Below are 17,645 nucleotides of genomic sequence, written 5' to 3'. Positions count from 1 at the left end.
GCTGAACAGGCCCACTTTCATATCGGAGCTCGTGCCAGGGTCCTGTTCTCGACTCCTCGAGCGGCCTACATATCACATCGGCTGCTTTCTTACTAACTGTTACTCTCTACACCATGCAGGGCCTTTGCTTCAAATTTACCTCACAGTAACTTTGTCGGCGGCATCTCGTCTCACTAACTTTGCTTGATCTCGGAAATATTCAGAAATTTTCCAGCAAGGCTCGTCTCCATCCAAATCTGGGTGAAAGTCACAGAAGAAGCGCAAATGAGTTACCTCAATAAGTCTACAGAAACATTAGCTGGTCTAGCAAACTACATTGACAGAGCAAACACTCGACGCTTAGCCCTGTCCGTCTAGACTGGTTCGACGTACAGGTCTGGTGACCTACCGACATGGTTACAAAGCAATATTTCTACAGACGCATCGGTACAACCCGCACCGGTCTTCCGCCACCTGTCCGTTATAGGTTTATTGTTTGCGTTGAGTGGCGGGAGACGTTTTGGCAGTCGTGGGGGCCGAATCACAGCAGACCTCCTCACCGTTGCGCCTCATTCACTAACGCAGCCTTATATCTCGAGATGACCCAATCATTAAATCTTATGACACTCGGAGAGCTGATGGTACCGTCAAAAGATAAGAGCTTGATGAGTAGGGGCCACTTGGGGAGCCGTTGCACCACCAGTTTAGAATTCTGGATGCGCTAACGTGCGCCTCGCACACTTGATCCAAAATGGCACAAAGCCGATGACGCCAAGCAATCCAAGCTCGCACCCCTTTCAGAATGAATAGGAAATAAGATAATTGAGGGAATGTAAATATGCATTTGGATACGCACGGCCAAGCCTGTGTCACAAGACAGCTTCGAGACCCGCCACATTTGCCCGTCAAGGTGTGTCATAACTCCGCCCCATGTCCGGCGCATCCTTGGGACATCTAAAAGCTGACCAGAGAGTAATCAGCCATACCTTAGGTTCTATTCAACTCACATCTAGGGCCAAATATAGGAATTCCTCAAGCCGTGTTGGATTTTCACTATGCAGCAGGTCTCTATTCGTCTCGCGGATGGTGCACTGCATGCATGTGGCTCCCAAAATCCCATGTTGCCATGCAATTCTCACCATCGACATGGCACCCATTGTCATTTTGAGCGTACGTGATTCGTTTAAGCTCTCTGAAAACGGTGAACGTGCATCCTTCCCTCCTGAGAGACTGGCATGCTGTCTCGTCAGCGAAGAAGGCTATGGCAGTCCATCCCTTTGTTGGTGTCGAAGCCGAGGACACATTTGGGCCCCCTCACCTGTGAGCGGGGTTTGTGGCTCTGGAAGCATTTGCATTCATGTTGCTGATCGCCCTTCATTTATCGTCCCATTTCCCGATTCTGTGTTGTAAAGGTGAACGAACGAACATTGCTACATCCAACCCTCCATTACCGCCCAAGACTAGCGTCGTTCCTGGCCTCGATACAACTCTGAAGCTCGATCGACTAGGATATTCTATACGAACAATTCACCTAGTCTTATCCTGCCTATACACTACGGTGTGTGATCTTCTGCCTACTTTGCATGTCGTCCGTCAGAGCGCATCGCTTGTATGGCTCCAAACGCGGTATCCGGCTCGGCGCAAAGGAATATCCATGCCTTAGGCATTGTTGAGCGAACGGGCTCAGTCTTCTCACTCATCGGATGCCTCTTCATCATCGTCACATTTTGTTGTTCCAAAGCCTTCCACAAGCCCATCAACCGATTGGTCTTTTACGCATCTTTTGGCAATGGCATTGTGAATATTGCCACACTGATGGCTACATCATACGTCGGGTCACCCAACTCTGTGGGTTGCCAAACGCAAGCGTTTTTAATTCAGTGGTAAGTTGTTGGCACTTCTTCAATGGAACCCCCTAACAACATATATAGGCTAATGCCCGCTGATGCACTTTGGACTTTGTCGATGGCAATCAACGTCTATCTGACATTTTACCACAAATACAACGCTGTCGATTTACGAAAAAAGGAATTTCTGTATCTGATATGTTGCTATGGAATCCCCTTCGTCCCTGCGATCACGTACGTATTTGTGAGGGATGGCAATGGCCACAGGGTATATGGAAATGCCTCTTTGTGGTGCTGGGTTTCTAAAGAGTGGGGGATCTGGCGAATATTAACCTTCTACGGCCCAATCTGGTGAGTTCTTCCTTGATGTTTTTCGATAAATTCTAACACCAGGGTCTAGGATTGTCATTTTGGTCACTCTTTTTATATATATCCGCACAGGAAGCGACATCTACCGAAATCGAAAGGAGCTTCGTCTCCTGAGCCGAACCGACCTCGAGACAAATACCAGCACGTCCACAGGGAGAAAGACGACGGAGATCCAGGTAACATCCGAGGCGATTTGGAATACACCAATCAAGCATATACTAGGGTCAAAGGGTGTTGCTCAACCACAGAATCTGGCCTATTCCGTGAGCATCACGGCCAGCAAACCCGGTAGCCAAGATTCTCATGAGGATACGGGGACTTCCAACATGTCGGAGCCGCCGCCTTCGCCAATAAACCCACCACGCCAGACCATGAGCCCGGCCGAATGGTCCTACGCGAAGTGTTCAGTGCTGTTTTTCACTGCCATGTTTATCACATGGATCCCGTCGAGTGCAAACCGTGTTTACTCAGTCATCCACAACAACAATTCCTCAGTTGCTCTCGAGTATATGAGTGCCATCGTATTGCCGCTACAGGGATTCTGGAACTCCATAATATACATCGTCACATCACGGAAAGCCTGCAAGGTATTTTTCGATGACGTGCGACATCTTGGCCGGTCTGAGAATACTGAATTAGCAATAATTCCTCATGTGGCCCCGTTCGAGTTCTCCAACCGAAATCGTGATGCTCACGAGAGTCAAAGAGACGAGAGCATGACGGAGCTGGCCGGTGGAGGAAGTACCGATGTGGGGAGGTGGTAGGGGAATTTGGAACGATTAACATAAGGTACTTAATGGACATTATTCATAGTTTAGTAATTTAATCTCGAAGCATGAAATTATCATTTGTCTTCTATCTCGATGAACTGTAGCCTCTTCGACCCCAAAAGGTTGAATGGGAAGGTCCAAGAGAATGCAACTGAGCTGCCAGAACACAACTGTTGGCTCCTCATCAAGAATCTAGCAGTGAGCTTCTACAATATCTCAACAGCTTGAGCATAGCGCTTGGGAATTCCTTCTAGTCGCTGGCGGACTTTGAGTACATCCACTTATCCCAGCATCCTTGTGACTTGCAACTGGTGATCAAAGAATGACCTTGTTGAATTTCGATTAAGCCTGGTGGTAGGTGATGCGGTCAGAATATCTCCTCGTCATTGCCCATCCGACTCATATCCCATTCCCCTCTTCCACCATGCTCCCAGTCCTCTGACGTCCATCTGCCTCGCAAACTCCGCCACCGACTCCGTCTCATCGAATCCCGTTGCCCTCAAAAGACGTCCATTTTCACCTTTGCCCTTCGCTCCATTCCCAGTCACAGGCGCCGGCCCTGGTCGTACGGCGCACCGAAAGTCTTTGTACCGTAGTGCTTGCACAGCAGCAACCCACTCTACCAGTCCAGCCTCGTCGCGAGACTCGGCGAACATGATGCCAGGTGACCCACCGCTGCGGATGAACACCCAGTCTACATTGAGCTGGCTCGCCGCCCGTCGCACGCGCTGTACCTTCTTGCGCGAGGTGATGTGATGTGTACGAATGAGGCAGTTAAACAAAGAGGGCGCGCGGGACATGATTGGAGAGGAGCATGTTCAATGCTGGCGACACTATCGTGATGTAAGGTGTCAAATTTTACGTCGTCACAGTGACGATACATATGGCTTAAGTGGGGCAAAATATTGACCGGCTTTTTGAACGATTCAGATGTTCAAAATGAATATTGTAGATTCCAATCTAGCTTCTTTTCTTCTCGCTAACCCAAAATACAGATAAAATTCATACAAATCAAGAGCGAGCGATAATTCCGCTGGGTAGTTCCAGTCCAACAGGCAGACCCTTCACAAACTCCTCGGTATAGGCAGTGCCTCGTCTGCGGGCGATCTGCTCCTTGACATCTTCATACATGTCATATCTGAATTTCATGTTAGTATTTTGGGACATGGAAGTTGTTCGGGGATACTGACGCATTCATCTCCTCGATGGTGAGCTTGTTCTTCTCATCCTCGACCTTATATGTTGATATCCCCTTATTGTTCGAGAATCCTAGATATGTTGGCACTTTCCCGTTAAGCAAGGTCTTTGGGAGGAGGCTTACCAATTCTCTCGTTAATGTTGTATGCGGCCTTCGCGGCAGCAGACTGGACTCGGGTGGCTCGTGGGAGTCGGATGTCCTGGTACACAGCGAGGGACTCGGAGACGTCGCCAATAAAGTGATCCTTGTTGAAGATAATTCCGAGAGCAGCGGCATCCTCAATTGCCATACAGGCGCCCTGGCTCTGATGAGGCATCATCTGCTTCTAGTTAGTTCTCATGTTTTCATTAACACTCGAGGCTACGTACAGGGTGACCAGCATCGCCCAAAAGGCAGACCATGCTCTTCTGGATGTAAGGGTAGGGCTCGCTGTAATCCGCGTTAGATTTCATATCATCCTAAAGGCGAGAAATACTCACTGCACCCAGAGACGCCACGGCTGGATCTCCTTGCCAATCTTAAGATGCTCACGCACCTGAGGATCAAGGTTGGGGTAAGGAGCAAGGAGCTCCTCAGTAGGTCGATCCTCGGCACCCCAGCTCTGAGTGGTATAATCTCCGACCGCTCGGGGGAAGAAGCAGTAGTATGAAAGCAGCTTGCCTCCGTTGCAGGGAGACAGCACAATCTTGTCCCACTTGCCCTCTTGGCCACCCCAGTACTCCAGAGCGTCGTTCTTCGAGTAGTCAACCAGTCCAAGCTTCACGGCATCTTCCGTCAAGACGTTGGCGTGGAGGCAGCTAGACTCGGAAGGCTTCTTTGCGGGGTGGATGCCCAGGATTCCGCGGACAACGGATCCAATGCCGTCGGCGCCGATGATGAGCTCATGGTTCGCTGTGACTCCATTCCCAAAAGTGATTAGGCCCTTCTCCAGGTCGATTTCTTGGCACTGTGGCAAGAGTTAGTCATTTACCGATTGAATGTGGATCGAAGAACCCTTACCTTGTAGTTAACGAGAAGTTTTACTGGGGTTCCTTCGCCGGCCTCGTCCATGGCAGTATCCTTGAGCATAGCATGCATGTATTGGCGATGGAACATGTTGTAGACATATCCCCAACGCTTCTCATAGTCGTCCAAGTCATACACGCTCACGGGCTCGCCAGTCTTCCAGTCTCGGTTGATGAGCTTCTTCAGGATCACGGGGTCGCCCTTTGCGACGTCGACGTCCCACTCGTGCAACCAGCGAGTGCCGTTGGCAGCGCAAGAGACTGAGGCGCCAACTTCACCGGCGAAGTCGTGCTTCTCGTAGATGGTAACCAGGTGGCCAGCGCGGCGAAGGGCGATTGCTACCGACATGCCGCCAATGCCGCCACCAATGACAGCGACGCTCAACTGGCGCCATCCGGGAGTAGGGATAGAGCCCATGATGCTGGTTGATTCTGAGATGCAAAGGTTGAAGATTCGATTGTTTGTGGTGTTGTGTTGATGAGGAGCGATGAGTATGAGATGGCAGAGTTCAATAGTTCGAACCACGATGCCTCTTTACAACTTATCTATTTCGAAGTTCAACGCCTCAAGATGCTCCATGCCGTCACTATCCGCAACCTTCATCGAACAATGGGTGTCGATGACTGACAGCCGACCAATTAGGCCACTTTCCGCCCCAAGAAATGATAGCGAAATGGCATCCGCCCAGCGGAATGTCGGATAAGTGCGTGCATTACCCGCGGATACTCGGATGATGATAACGGAACTTCGGATGTAGCTCTTAGAAGCCCCTCCGATAAAATCAACGTTTCTTGGGGGGATTTAAACGTCATTGGGAAATTTTTCTTTCCCGAGTATTTAAGAGTAGAACTACTTGATGCCATCTCGAAGTCCGAGTTCAGGTGTATTCCTTCCCAATCCGAAATTTCACCTCAAAGTTCAAACAACGCCCCTGAAGATGTTCCGCTCAATCACACATCGAACCATCTTGTTTTGCTTGGAATTATTCGCTTCATGGTTCTGATCTACATTTCAATCTACAAGAAAATTTCGCGGACCTAAGAAGGGAAAATTATCCCACTGTGACAAATCCAGTGCATCCCATCCCGACAGAAAATCGCCATCAATATCAGTAAGTGGCTGTGGAAAGCCAACCCAAGCGCCATTCTCTTCACCGGCCAGACCCGCGAAGTCCCTTCCTGCCAAGTCCCCACTGTTGTCGGGTAGGATATCCATAGCTGACGAGTCTTCCGTTACCCGATCGAGTGTAAACAGCCTTCCCACGTACTTGTTGCGCCCGCGAGTGGCTAGCCTTTTCCGCGGTGTCTCAATTGCACTCAGCAATAGCCCCAATATTTCGCAGTAGTGAGCTGCTTGTGGGCTCTGCATAGCTAAATAACCGAGGAGTTCCTTGGCACTGCGGAATCCCTTTTCTACTTCGTAGTCGGAGTTGCGCTCAGCGACCATGACGAATCCGAGGATAAGGCCAGTGGCGAAGATCAATGCCCTATTGAACACTTTGGTAAGCTTCGAAAACTTCCAGGGATCTCGGAAATACTCACTTCATAATACACATGTTCCCGAGTAAAAGGCCTGCTCGGTGTGCATCCATACACGTCTGTATAAGATATAGTGCGGCATCCAAGCACGCAGATGCCATCTGTGACGAGGACGAGGTCTCAGGCCCCGGCCGAGAGCTCAGAGTTGATATTAAAATGGGCCGCGTAACCAGGGTTACTGCAAAGTAATACAGACAAGAAACATGGACATTTCGGATAGTTTCTGCTTGTGTGCGTGTGCCGCCGGAGCCCACGGTCTCGGTCTTGAGGTATTCGGGAAGGGCCCGACTCCACTTGTCGATGTCTTCCAGTAGCCGTTCCGCAGCCGCGTGCGCTACCGCCTCTTTGCCGTATAGTTCATGGGCCGCTGCATTGATGATGCTGCTAATCTTGTAAGAAGCGACTAGGCACATGGTGTCTGGGTCTGTGGAGATGCCTGGCGACTCCACCAGATCGCCATCCACGTCGAATCGCAATGACAAGGTTGCTGGAGGTCGTCCAAGGATGGCGCTGACCAGCATGTCCACAATGCAGAGACTCATCCAAACACGCAATCTGAAAGAGGTGTAGCGTTAGATACAGCGATGGCAAAACAGGTTTGAGGGATTTTACCTGAATTTCTCTTCTTCGTTGGTCAAATCCATGTATGAGTCTCGGCGGTGCATACCCAAGGCCACAGCGGCGCGGGTAGCGATCCCCAAGTACAGGAAAGCTGTGTTTCGTCGGCAGTGCCCCAGCATGTAAAAAGTCATTAATATGAATGCCCTGACCATGTCGATGTCTGGGTCTTCAAGCATTGACGCAAAACTTCGACTCTGCGCGCGTCGGAAGTATTCCTGGCCCACTCCCTGGGCAGCATCAGGAGATTTACATTGTGCGCCGATGGCGACGACAAGGTCGAGCATGGTACGACTTCCATCACTCAAAAGGTTTGCCGGCTTATTTGAAGAATCGAGGAGAGCCTCAACTTCTGAAGATGCAAGAAGATCAAGGAACCCGCCAGTCTATCCCTGGTAAGCGACCACCATTGCGTATATGATGAAGAGAACTTACAACGGCGCGATAAATATTGTAGTGGAGTGATACTTCTTCCTTGCCAAAGGCTTCAATGTCTAGAGCTGCTGGGGATGTGGTGTCTGATGTGGTTGGTGCCGTTTCCAGCATGTTTTGACTTTTGTCATTGCGAGTGAACTGCGACGGACCAATCTGCTCCTCGACTGTGTCTCGAAGGAATTGCAGGAATGATATTGAGGCAGCTTCCCCAATGAACACTATGACATTGCGTTAGTGGGTGGATGGAAAAGTAAGGGTAGGGTCGAGCTTGATGAGACGCCAAGCCTCATTGACATAACAAGGCCATTACTCAACGGGAATAATTGTCCTTGACCAAGAACTGGGACACGTACCTCGATTTCCCCGTAGATTTAACAACATTCGAGCATGAGGATCACGACTGAATGACAGCTTACGTGTGCTACCACTAGCAGTACTCTGAATGGCATCGGGGCTATCAACCCGAGACTCTGACGGCGAGATGGGCCGGTACTCCTCACCATCATCCCGCGACGATCCCGGGGTCCGGCCCCATGCCGGAGATGCGGCCGGGGGCATTGAAGCATGTCTTTGGCCCCGGCCTGCCTCGTGCGGCGGTGGACCACTGCGTATGGGTCGATTCTGAGTGGAACTGCTCCCGGCAGAAGATGCCACAAGCGGGCCCGTGGCCGGATTCTGGCGCGGACTGGCCGCAGCGTCGGTATTGCGTCTTGAGCCCCAAGGCTTGTGAGTGAGGTAGCACGAGGATTCAATCCCACGCTTTGTGCATGCTGTGCAGGGCACCGTAGCACTGCATCGCTTTTTGGAGGCGCGGCAGAAGTTGCAAGCTTCCGCCGCCCGCTGACGCTGGCTAGGATGGACCCGGGGACGCGGCATAGTCAATTTGCAGTGGATGAGTGCTGTAAAAGGTTGAGATATTGAAGCGGACAGGCTTCTGGGCTCCCGCGAGCAGGTCGAGATGTCCTCTTAGCCCGTGGGGAGGACGCTTCTTCAGTTGTCCAGGTTCCACTCGGTATCTCAAGCCCATGTCTGCGTGTTACCCCGTATCATTACCCCACACATGTTGAGTTGTGCCAAACCATGTTTGGCCTAGATCTGCTCCCTATCTTCGTCATCTTTGCCGTTATCTCCATGAGACTGTGTCCGACGTTTAATTCTCAGACTGTGCGGGTCTCGACGAATGCCGATAATCCGACCCAGTCGGTGGGTGAAGATAACTTATGCCTGTCTGATACAGCCCACGACGGTTGGAAAGGTTAATTCATTACTTGACCCGCTCGTACAGGCACTTTTGATGCTGCTGCAGAAGAGTCGAGGGTGAGAGTAACCGATACATGCATATCTAGTTGCTAGCAGAGAAAGCTCCTGAGCCCACCTCAACCTACAGAATAACTGGTGGAGACTCCATGCAAATACAGCTGGAATCAACCTTTCCAACCGTTGTGGGCTGTAGACAGCGCAAAACGCCACATATATGCGTGGTACGCTTGGCCGTGATATGTAGATAGCATTGCCGATGCCGGATACGGGCTATCAACCATCCCTTGTGATGTCCCACTCTTGGAGCCCAGAACCCTGGGATGGACTGGGGATGGAAACAGGGGAGCTATCAATTGGACTAACGATAACGAGCTGTCTATATCTTCTCATAGATTCCCTGCATTCAATGATACCCTGTCGCTGCAACCGGCATAATCACACATTGTCCTTCCCAACATCGTTTCCTGGTGATTTCCCCGCCTTTTTTCGTTAAAGATTCTCACAATGGGTGTCCCCGAGAAGACCGCCGGGGCTGAGACCCAGGATAGCATCGAGCCCCAGATGATGAACAGTAACACTCCCAGCGAGAAGGGAGACATGTACGAAACACACGAAGTGTTCAAGGACTCGGCCGATGGAGTCAATTTCCGAACAGTTAGCTGGCAACGCGCCACCATCATCTTCCTCAAGATCCAGTTTGCCATGAGCATCCTGAGTGTTCCTGGATCTCTTGCAACACTTGGCGCAGTCGGAGGAGCCCTTTCCATTGTCGGGTGGGAGGTTTTGAACACTTGTTAGTAACGCTGCTCAATGAAGCGCCATTAGCAATGCTCACCAATTCTGCAGACACCGCCATTATCCTGGGAGACTTTCGCAACCGCCACCCCGAATGTCATAGTACGTTTTTTCGTGGTTGAATACGGCTTCGGCTATTGACCAATGACACTAATTAATTGTACAGCTCTGGCCGACATGTGCGGACTCCTCTGGGGCCGAGTCGGCAAGGAACTCGTGGGCCTCCAAATCTTGATTGCCCAAGTCCTCATTACGGCCGCTGGAATCGTCTCTTGCTCTACTGCCTTCAATGCACTTTCTGAACATGGTGCCTGCACGGTCGTCTTCAGCTTCGTTTCCGCCGTGCTCATCACTGGATTCTCATCCGTCAGAACCTTCTCCCGCCTCGGATGGCTGACTTGGTTCGGCTTCGCGACCTTCTTCATCGCTGTTTTTATCTTTGTTGTTGCCGTCACGCAACAAGACCGTCCTGCGGCAGCCCCTCAGACAGGAGACTACGAGCTTGGATGGGTCGCTATTGCGTCTCCCAGCTTCACGGTCGGAATTACCGCCAGTGCCAACATCTTCATCAGCGGAAGCGGCTCGTCTATGTATCTGCCTGTCATCTCCGAGATGCGACGCCCGCAGGATTACCGCAAGGCTGCCCTTGTCACTGGAGTTCTGGTTGGCTCCATGTACTTGACCTTCTCTCTCGTCATCTACCGCTGGTGCGGTGTTTGGCTCACTACGCCAGCATTTGGCAGCGCCGGTACCCTGTTCAAGAAGATCTCATATGGAGTCGCCCTGCCCGGTTTGATTATTGGTGTTGGTATCTATCAGCATGTTGCCGCCAAGTACATGTTTGTGCGCATCCTACGCCACTCCCGCCACCTGCAGGAGAACACGACCACGCATTGGGCCACATGGTTGGGTTCTAACCTCCTCCTCGGAATTCTTGGATTTATCATTGCAGAAGCGGTCCCGATTCTCAACTACCTCCTCGGCCTTGCCGGATCACTTTGCTTTGCCCCTTTCAGTTTGATCTTCCCCGCTATGCTGTGGATGTATGATTTCAAATCGTATAGAACTGGATCAGGCCGTGAGAAGGCCATCTATGGGTTTCATATCTTCATTGTTTCGATTGGACTCTTCATGGTTATCGCCGGAACGTAAGTACCTTGTGCTCGTCCCACATGCCCATTGACAAAGCTAACTTGTCTTCAGTTATGGTGTAGGTGTTTCTATCAAAGACGCTTATGCATCTGGCATGATCACAAAGGTTTTCAACTGCGCCGATAACTCGGGAACCATCTCGTGATCGTAGCGCGGTGAGATGACACAAAGAGATTGCTTGGAGTGTCGTAACAGATATATTTTTCAATGATTAGTGTGCGTTTAATATGATTTTGGTGATTTTACCTGCAATCTCTTGTCAGATGCAGTATTGCCATCGATTTGCCCGATTACCTACCTGCACTGAAGGTCGTGATCCCATAAGAAAGGTTATGTCATATTTTGGGATTAGTGAGACGCCTGTAACAGCTTCCAGACCAGGTAATATGAATCTAGTCTGGACTACGGTCTCAGACCTCCGGGTCTCGGTCCCGGAGGCTGCCCTTATCTTCATCTACAAGACCGAACCCTAGCCCTGACTCACCAGGACTTTTCGTGGTGCTGTCGACAGAACCCGTTGCTGTGATGTCGTCAAGATCTGTGGCAGTACTGTCGCCTACCCCCGTCGTGATATTGTCGTCGGAATCGGCGGTCTCAATATGGCTTGAGCCGTCATCGTCATTGTCTGGTGATCTAACCTCGAGGCATTCTTCCACCTCAACGTCGCATGCAGTTGCTGCAAAACCGATATGAATACCATCCCCAACGTTGCGTACTGCGAGCTCAATTACTCGTCGTAAACGGTGAGCGAAACGGATAGGTTTCTTCTTATTTCATAGCTTAGTGCCCGAGTTAGCCTAGCAACAAGGATGAGGCTCTTATGCTCATAAGAGATTGGTGTTCCTAGGACTGCTTAAACGATCCAACAGAGAGGTCCTTGGCGGCGGAAATGCAGGCGAGCTTGGCACAATCAGCTTTTGAGCAATCTTGGTGAGGCATTGGTTTTGCACAGAGCTAGTTTACGACCAGTACAATGACTGACGGGTACTACAAAGTCATGCCCGACCAGGTCGAAGGGCTGGAGGCCAAAGCGAATTTCAGCTGACGTCTCTGATCCATCTCGGCCCTTCGTCCGGTACACTGCGTCGGCTTCATATCTCACAGTCTGGTCTGAAGAAGAGCAGTGACGGGGTCGAAGAGTCACGGTTGGACAACGAGGGCATACGGCATCTTAGTTTGCTTTTCACGCTTCTTCTTTCCTAGCCTGATTCCCAAACATTTTTGCATATCGTAGGCTAAAAAACGACCCGGAGCCATCTAATTGAGTCATTGCAGTGAAGCCTAGCTGCGTGTCGGCCCGATCTCCAATCTCCGGCTGTCAGCAACCGACCTTGTGATGCATCATACAACCGTGCTGGCCAAAAAGGCAAACCGATATTTGAGCTACATATCTAGGGGACTTGTATTCAGGATAAGCGAAGCTGTGTGAGGAGATTGTGGGTAACATTGGCTTGATGTGATCATGGGCTCGGCTTGGAGAGTTGAAGATTGTATTTAGACGCTCCTTTGGAAGACCACGAGAAAAGCTATTGCCCACGTAATTTCTGACTTGAACAGCCTCCACCTACGATTTTCTGATGCTACTGTGAGTCCATATTAGTTGCATTATCTGATAGTTTCGCGATCAGTATCACATGCAGCATCCGATGACAGAAAATCAGTCTCATCGCAGCCGCATGCGGCTGGAAACCAGACAAGAGGGGAATGGCTACATTTGCACAGCAATTCCTTCGGGCAGCTCCGATACGAAATTCTCACTGTGTTGCCGCCTCCAAGAATGGTTTCACAGACGGATGCATGGAGTGTGTTGAATTCCGCTTACCGCCCCCTTTTGTGAAACAAATTCTCGTGTTGAGGATGCCACGACCTTTCCACGCCGTCAACAACACTCTAACGTCGTCGAGCCTCCTTCTCTTCGATTTAATCTAGACACGAAAATGGGTTTGGAGTTTTATTTTTCATCGTCCTTGCCCCCGTAGGCCAAGTACGCAGAAGTACCTACGCCGTAATGGGGGTCAGGGTGGACGAAAACCAGACTGTGTTTTGTGTACCCAAAGAACAATAAAAGTACCACTGCAGTGGCTTGGCAAGCATCAAGACGGGCAATCCTAACTGATTTCCGGCAGGCAAAATATTTCTGGCCTCTTTTATCATTAATCACAGGCCAAGGCATCCAATTCCCAGAAGCCAGACCTTACCTTACCCCGAACAGACCCTCCTGGAAAGACAGGTCACACCAAGACCAAGTCAAGTTTTTCCAGCCCGTTACTTATTCTACATGATTGGGTAACAATTCAACTTTCCTCGTTCTTAAACCCATTGACTTTGGTATTTGTCTACTATTCAATTTCTCGCTCAACGAAACATGGCCGAATCCCATCAGCTGGAGCCACTATTTGGCGGCAACACGCGCCGGTACCAGAGAGCACGACGACATTCCAGCTCCAGCTCTTCTTCAGCCGGAGGTCTCCCCGACATGATCCAATTCCCGGGCTCCGTGCTCGACTATCATGCCCAAGAGACAGCTGATGACAGTAACTCCTCGACCACGACCGAACACACCCAACCCGAGCCGACTCTCGAACCCAACGATCCCCATGAAAACGTCAATTCAACTCTCTTGAACATGCCACCCAATACCAAGAATGAAAATGCAAATGGAGAACAGTGTCAGACGGGTATTGGCGCGACATGGCATCCATTTTGGTTGAAACCGACCATATTTGGTAGCTTCTGTGGATTGTTTCTGTGCTTCGCAAAAGCATTGCCATTAATGCTGTTGTATTCCAAGCGCAATGACGGTCTCTTTGAATCTAGCCCAAACTTTGTGTATGTGTGGAGGTTCAGCCCGACTGCCCGTAAGTTAATCCAAGTTCTCGACACTTCCCACCCAAGCACTGGATGTATTTACTAACCTGGCTTTACTTATTAGTTCTCACCACAATCATCATCTTCTGGTCTCGTATCGAGTCACAAACGCTCAGATATACCCCTTGGATCGCAATCCAGAATGGACAGTCTCTGGGGCCAGATGGATACAGTTTGAACTACACTTCAATGCTGGCTCCGACAGTCTTGATCCGGTCTTTGCAGCGAAAACACTTTTTCGTGTTTCTTATTTCTGCAGCTTCTATGATCTTAAAGGCTCAGATTGTTCTTGCTCCAAGTCTTTTTCAGCTGCAGACTACCAGAAGCTCGCACCCTGTTGAAGTACAAGTCTTGGACTCGTTTACAATGACCGAGGATGCCAGCCATACCATCGGCAGTGATGCATATCATAACGCCCGAGCCCTTCAATATTTCGACATGAAGTTACCTTTCGGTGTTTCAAAAGACGGCGCATATCAAACCTTTAAGTTGGCGAAGCCAGGGCCAGGTGCTACAAGTCGTGGTACGGTCAATGCACCTTTAACAGTTGTTGTGGATGCGGTGATTATGGATATTCAATGTCATGCATTGGAAAACTACACAACTACTGCAACGCCAGCAGGTTTTGAGACTTTTTATATCTTTACAACTGATCTCCAGTTCGAGAATTGCGAACACTCAATCAACATCGAAAGCTACATAGCAGCCAACGCCACAGGCGAATGGAAGATTGAGAACGATCTCGAACATGAGCACCCTTGTTCATCGCTTCCCAAACGACATCCCAGTTTTCTATACTTCGCAGGGTATTTTCAACCATCCACCCAGGACCCCTCTGTACCACATTTGGGGACCTGTGCAGCTCTGGTCTGCTCGCCAATCGCATGGATTTCAAAAGCCGAAATTGTCGACGATGGAATCAATCCCCAGATGACCATGTTGACAAATCAGCACAACATTACAATCGACTCAAATCCTTGGACTATGCTACAAGTCTCTATACCTGGTGGATTAGTATCGCATGGAGTGTCCAGACCAGTGCATGGGCCTGTGGAAGCAGCTTTCCAGTTAAATCACATGGACACAAGTCTTGGAGATAAAACATTGTATCAGAACAAGGTCCTGAGACAAGCTATAACCAATATTACCCAACAGATTGGTCCAATGCTTTCTCATTACGACCTCCGACAAGCAAATGAGAGCCAAATAATGGGATTGATTGTCAGGGAGACATACAAACTCCATGTGAGCGACTTGACCTGCTCTCTAGTAACTGGTCTTTTTCTTCTTCTTTTAGGTATCTCATTCTGGGCATTGGTTCAGTCTAGGAGAGCACCCTGCGTCTGGTACCGGGACCCGGCTACGGTGCTGGGCAATATGATCTTCTTTCATAGCAATACCGATCCCGCCACTGATCTCATGGAGTCCTTGTCAGAGCAAAGGGAAATGAGAAAGACTGAGTGGGTACAGTCTTCTTATTCGCCACTTGCTTTAAGGACTTGGGCTCGTGCCCTCTTCGTTATCTTCGCCCTTGGCCTTATCGTCGGTTCTGTAATTGCACTTGATATATCAGAGAGATCCCAGGGGCTAGCGACAATCCATGAGGAAGGTTATTTACTTCTGCTATGGACATCACTGCCTACTTTGGGGATGCTCAGTGTTTCTTTATACATCAGTTCGACTGATACTGCGATACGCGATCTATCCACACTCTCCAGCCTCTCTCTCAGATCTTGCAATTCACGAGACCTCGATATATCATTGTCGGATATGATCGGATTCCGAGCCCTTTATCATTCAATCAAGCTGAAAGTTTATGCTGTTACTCTATCTCAGCTTCTTGCTACAATTTGCGGCTTCTTGACAACAATAGCAGCTGTTCTTTTTACAACAGAACTTGTCCCAGAAACAACATCCATACAGTTTCAACAGGAAAGCTGGTTTGGCTCTCGACCAGGACCAACAGATCCTGACGATCAACTGGCTACTAGACAGGACCTGAGTAGTTTACTTTTGGTATGGCGCCTATCAAACCTTACATATCCACAACACACCTACGCCGACCTACTCTTCCCCGCCCTCAGCATCAATGATACAGATTGGAATGCCAACACCTCAATTCAAGTTCGAATTCCTGCTGCAAAAATACCACCAAAATGCGTTCAATTGTCAGATGCGGATTTTGAGACGTCAATCGGGAATAACTGGATGGGTACTCCCACCGTTGTCATCAGGCAGTCCTTCACATGCCCGAATGGCTCCATCAAGTCTGTTAATACTAACCATATCCCACTGTATGAATCCACCGGGAAGGATGACGCCACAGAAGAGAATGAACGGCCATACATTGCAGAAATTCTTCCGTCTGACACTTCATTCACTGGCGACGGCAGTTGTGGTATTACTTTCAGCGGCTATTCTTTTCCCCCGACCTCGAGAGTGCAGACATATGCATGGGGAAAGTTCTCTTTTTCAACGATGGATTTTGACCACCTTTCTGTCTGGCGATTCAACTACTCATGGGCTGAGGTTACAGCTGATGTTAAATTGATCTGGACAAATGAGACGATCCTGATAGATCATCAGAGTCCTCCTATTCAGGATAACTCAACTACTAGACCCTGGAACCCGCCTTTCAACTTTCCGGATTTCCCTGAATACCCTTCTGAATCCCCAGTCTACCCATAGTTTACAGCTAAAGATCCCCTGGCTAGCACGTTTCCTACACAGTTCGGCTTACTGATCGAGCCCTTTGGGCCGATTCAGCTAAGCAATTTTGGCGAATCAGCCTATGACAATCAGATCCTTGATGCGCTTCATTCCAATCTTGGTTTTCTTGCTGCCCAGCTTGCAAACATTGAACAGCGCTTGGGCATTCATGAGAAGTCATCGACAGCTCCTTCATACCATGGAGACCTCCTTCCTATCAATGCAACGATCGCAGACAATGGAAGGCTACGACTAATTCAAAGTCCGATCCCATCATTTATCCTCGTGGGGATTTTGTCTCTAATTGTTATTGTCAATCTATACGCTCTGGTCTCAACAGCTGTACGACATCTGTCAAGCGGCCAACGGAGCTGGCTACTTGATATGGACCTGAAGGGCCTGGCACCTGATGGCTTCAACTCCATCGCGATGATAGAATCTCTGGTTTATGATTCAAATGCTTTGGAAGATGTACCAGAGGATGCGCATTTGATGCCTCTGGGTGATCTTCATGAGTCTCTTGTAGAGAGGCGATTCCGAATCGGGTGGTTTCAAGGCGATGAGACTCAGGCAGAAGTGTTTACTATTGGGATGTTAAATGATGAGAATTTTGTATATAAGAGAAAGAAGGAAGATGTTAACGATGATTAGGGGATTCAGGGGGATAGTGAAGAGATAGAAGTACAACTAGTTATGTTTTTGATGGCATCAGGGCGGTATTCGTGGATACCGTACCAAAAGTTATGAAGTTTGTATCCATATCTGCCAACGGCCAGTATTGATTGCGTCAAGGAGACAAGCCAATTAGGCCCTTACTCCAGCATGACATTAACCATGAGGACGCGAATCTCGGCATCCTTGCGTGGAAAGTATGGGGTCGAAGACTGAGAGATCGACATGGGGAGAAATGACCAGGCATCTACATCTGCCTTCTCGCATCTACCGCACCTAAAAACTCGACCATCACACTAAAGTTTCGGTAAGTGTGTAAGAAGAGCTAGTGTAGGGGGAAAAAATGTATGAAAACCGTCGGACCGGTTGCGGAGGTACTAAAGTGACCCCTCACAGATTGGCTCGAGGCCACCCCGCATTTTTGCAGCAA

The 17,645-nt window shown here is 49.5% G+C and overlaps 6 protein-coding genes across 6 annotated transcripts; 3 read left to right on the top strand and 3 right to left on the bottom strand.

Annotated features, from left to right (window-relative positions):
• Nucleotides 1–1,590: 1,590 nt before the first annotated feature.
• Nucleotides 1,591–2,959, top strand: BGZ61DRAFT_536563 (uncharacterized protein; the record flags this gene model as incomplete). The annotated part of the gene is made up of 3 exons (XM_046254420.1): nucleotides 1,591–1,862; nucleotides 1,911–2,177; nucleotides 2,227–2,959. The coding sequence occupies 3 exons, from the start codon at nucleotides 1,591–1,593 to the stop codon at nucleotides 2,957–2,959; spliced, it is 1,272 nt and encodes a 423-aa protein (XP_046099525.1).
• Nucleotides 2,960–3,047: 88 nt separating this feature from the next.
• BGZ61DRAFT_458578 (uncharacterized protein) lies at nucleotides 3,048–3,813 on the bottom strand. Its single transcript, XM_046246779.1, has one exon. The coding sequence runs from the start codon at nucleotides 3,763–3,765 to the stop codon at nucleotides 3,349–3,351; it is 417 nt and encodes a 138-aa protein (XP_046099524.1). The 5' UTR covers nucleotides 3,766–3,813; the 3' UTR covers nucleotides 3,048–3,348.
• A 163-nt stretch (nucleotides 3,814–3,976) lies between these two features.
• On the bottom strand, nucleotides 3,977–5,585 carry BGZ61DRAFT_361951 (uncharacterized protein; the record flags this gene model as incomplete). Its single annotated transcript, XM_046241315.1, has 6 exons — nucleotides 3,977–4,103; nucleotides 4,156–4,234; nucleotides 4,287–4,482; nucleotides 4,532–4,592; nucleotides 4,643–5,109; nucleotides 5,163–5,585. The coding sequence occupies 6 exons, from the start codon at nucleotides 5,583–5,585 to the stop codon at nucleotides 3,977–3,979; spliced, it is 1,353 nt and encodes a 450-aa protein (XP_046099523.1).
• Nucleotides 5,586–6,124: 539 nt separating this feature from the next.
• BGZ61DRAFT_458576 (uncharacterized protein) lies at nucleotides 6,125–8,814 on the bottom strand. The gene is made up of 5 exons (XM_046246778.1): nucleotides 8,113–8,814; nucleotides 7,760–7,977; nucleotides 7,319–7,710; nucleotides 6,710–7,261; nucleotides 6,125–6,654 (listed from the first exon to the last, which is right to left on the bottom strand). The coding sequence occupies exons 1-5, from the start codon at nucleotides 8,633–8,635 to the stop codon at nucleotides 6,180–6,182; spliced, it is 2,160 nt and encodes a 719-aa protein (XP_046099522.1). The 5' UTR covers nucleotides 8,636–8,814; the 3' UTR covers nucleotides 6,125–6,179.
• A 769-nt stretch (nucleotides 8,815–9,583) lies between these two features.
• On the top strand, nucleotides 9,584–11,111 carry BGZ61DRAFT_361883 (transmembrane amino acid transporter protein-domain-containing protein; the record flags this gene model as incomplete). Its single annotated transcript, XM_046241305.1, has 4 exons — nucleotides 9,584–9,812; nucleotides 9,866–9,916; nucleotides 9,981–10,962; nucleotides 11,018–11,111. The coding sequence occupies 4 exons, from the start codon at nucleotides 9,584–9,586 to the stop codon at nucleotides 11,109–11,111; spliced, it is 1,356 nt and encodes a 451-aa protein (XP_046099521.1).
• Nucleotides 11,112–13,331: 2,220 nt separating this feature from the next.
• Nucleotides 13,332–17,609, top strand: BGZ61DRAFT_555244 (uncharacterized protein; the record flags this gene model as incomplete). Its single annotated transcript, XM_046255614.1, has 4 exons — nucleotides 13,332–13,571; nucleotides 13,635–13,824; nucleotides 13,899–16,421; nucleotides 16,530–17,609. 4 exons carry the CDS (start codon nucleotides 13,332–13,334, stop codon nucleotides 17,192–17,194), a joined length of 3,618 nt encoding a protein of 1,205 aa, XP_046099520.1. The 3' UTR covers nucleotides 17,195–17,609.
• Nucleotides 17,610–17,645: the final 36 nt, after the last annotated feature.

This window comes from Ilyonectria robusta (assembly GCF_021365365.1).
Source record: "Ilyonectria robusta strain PMI_751 chromosome Unknown BGZ61scaffold_21, whole genome shotgun sequence".
Classification (NCBI taxonomy): domain Eukaryota; kingdom Fungi; phylum Ascomycota; class Sordariomycetes; order Hypocreales; family Nectriaceae; genus Ilyonectria; species Ilyonectria robusta.
The sequence above is the reverse complement of the archived record's forward strand: the minus strand, read 5'-3'. Positions and strand labels throughout refer to the sequence as shown.

Bases quoted from the DNA above. Each gene is read 5' to 3' on its own strand.
- BGZ61DRAFT_458576 (XM_046246778.1), bottom strand. From the start codon at position 8,635: ATGCCGCGTCCCCGGGTCCATCCTAGCCAGCGTCAGCGGGCGGCGGAA. The intron at 7,711-7,759 runs GTAAGTTCTCTT...TACCAGGGATAG, and splicing joins ACAATATTTATCGCGCCGTT to ACTGGCGGGTTCCTTGATCT. The intron at 6,655-6,709 runs GTGAGTATTTCC...AGTGTTCAATAG, and splicing joins GGGAACATGTGTATTATGAA to GGCATTGATCTTCGCCACTG.
- BGZ61DRAFT_458578 (XM_046246779.1), bottom strand. From the start codon at position 3,765: ATGTCCCGCGCGCCCTCTTTGTTTAACTGCCTCATTCGTACACATCAC.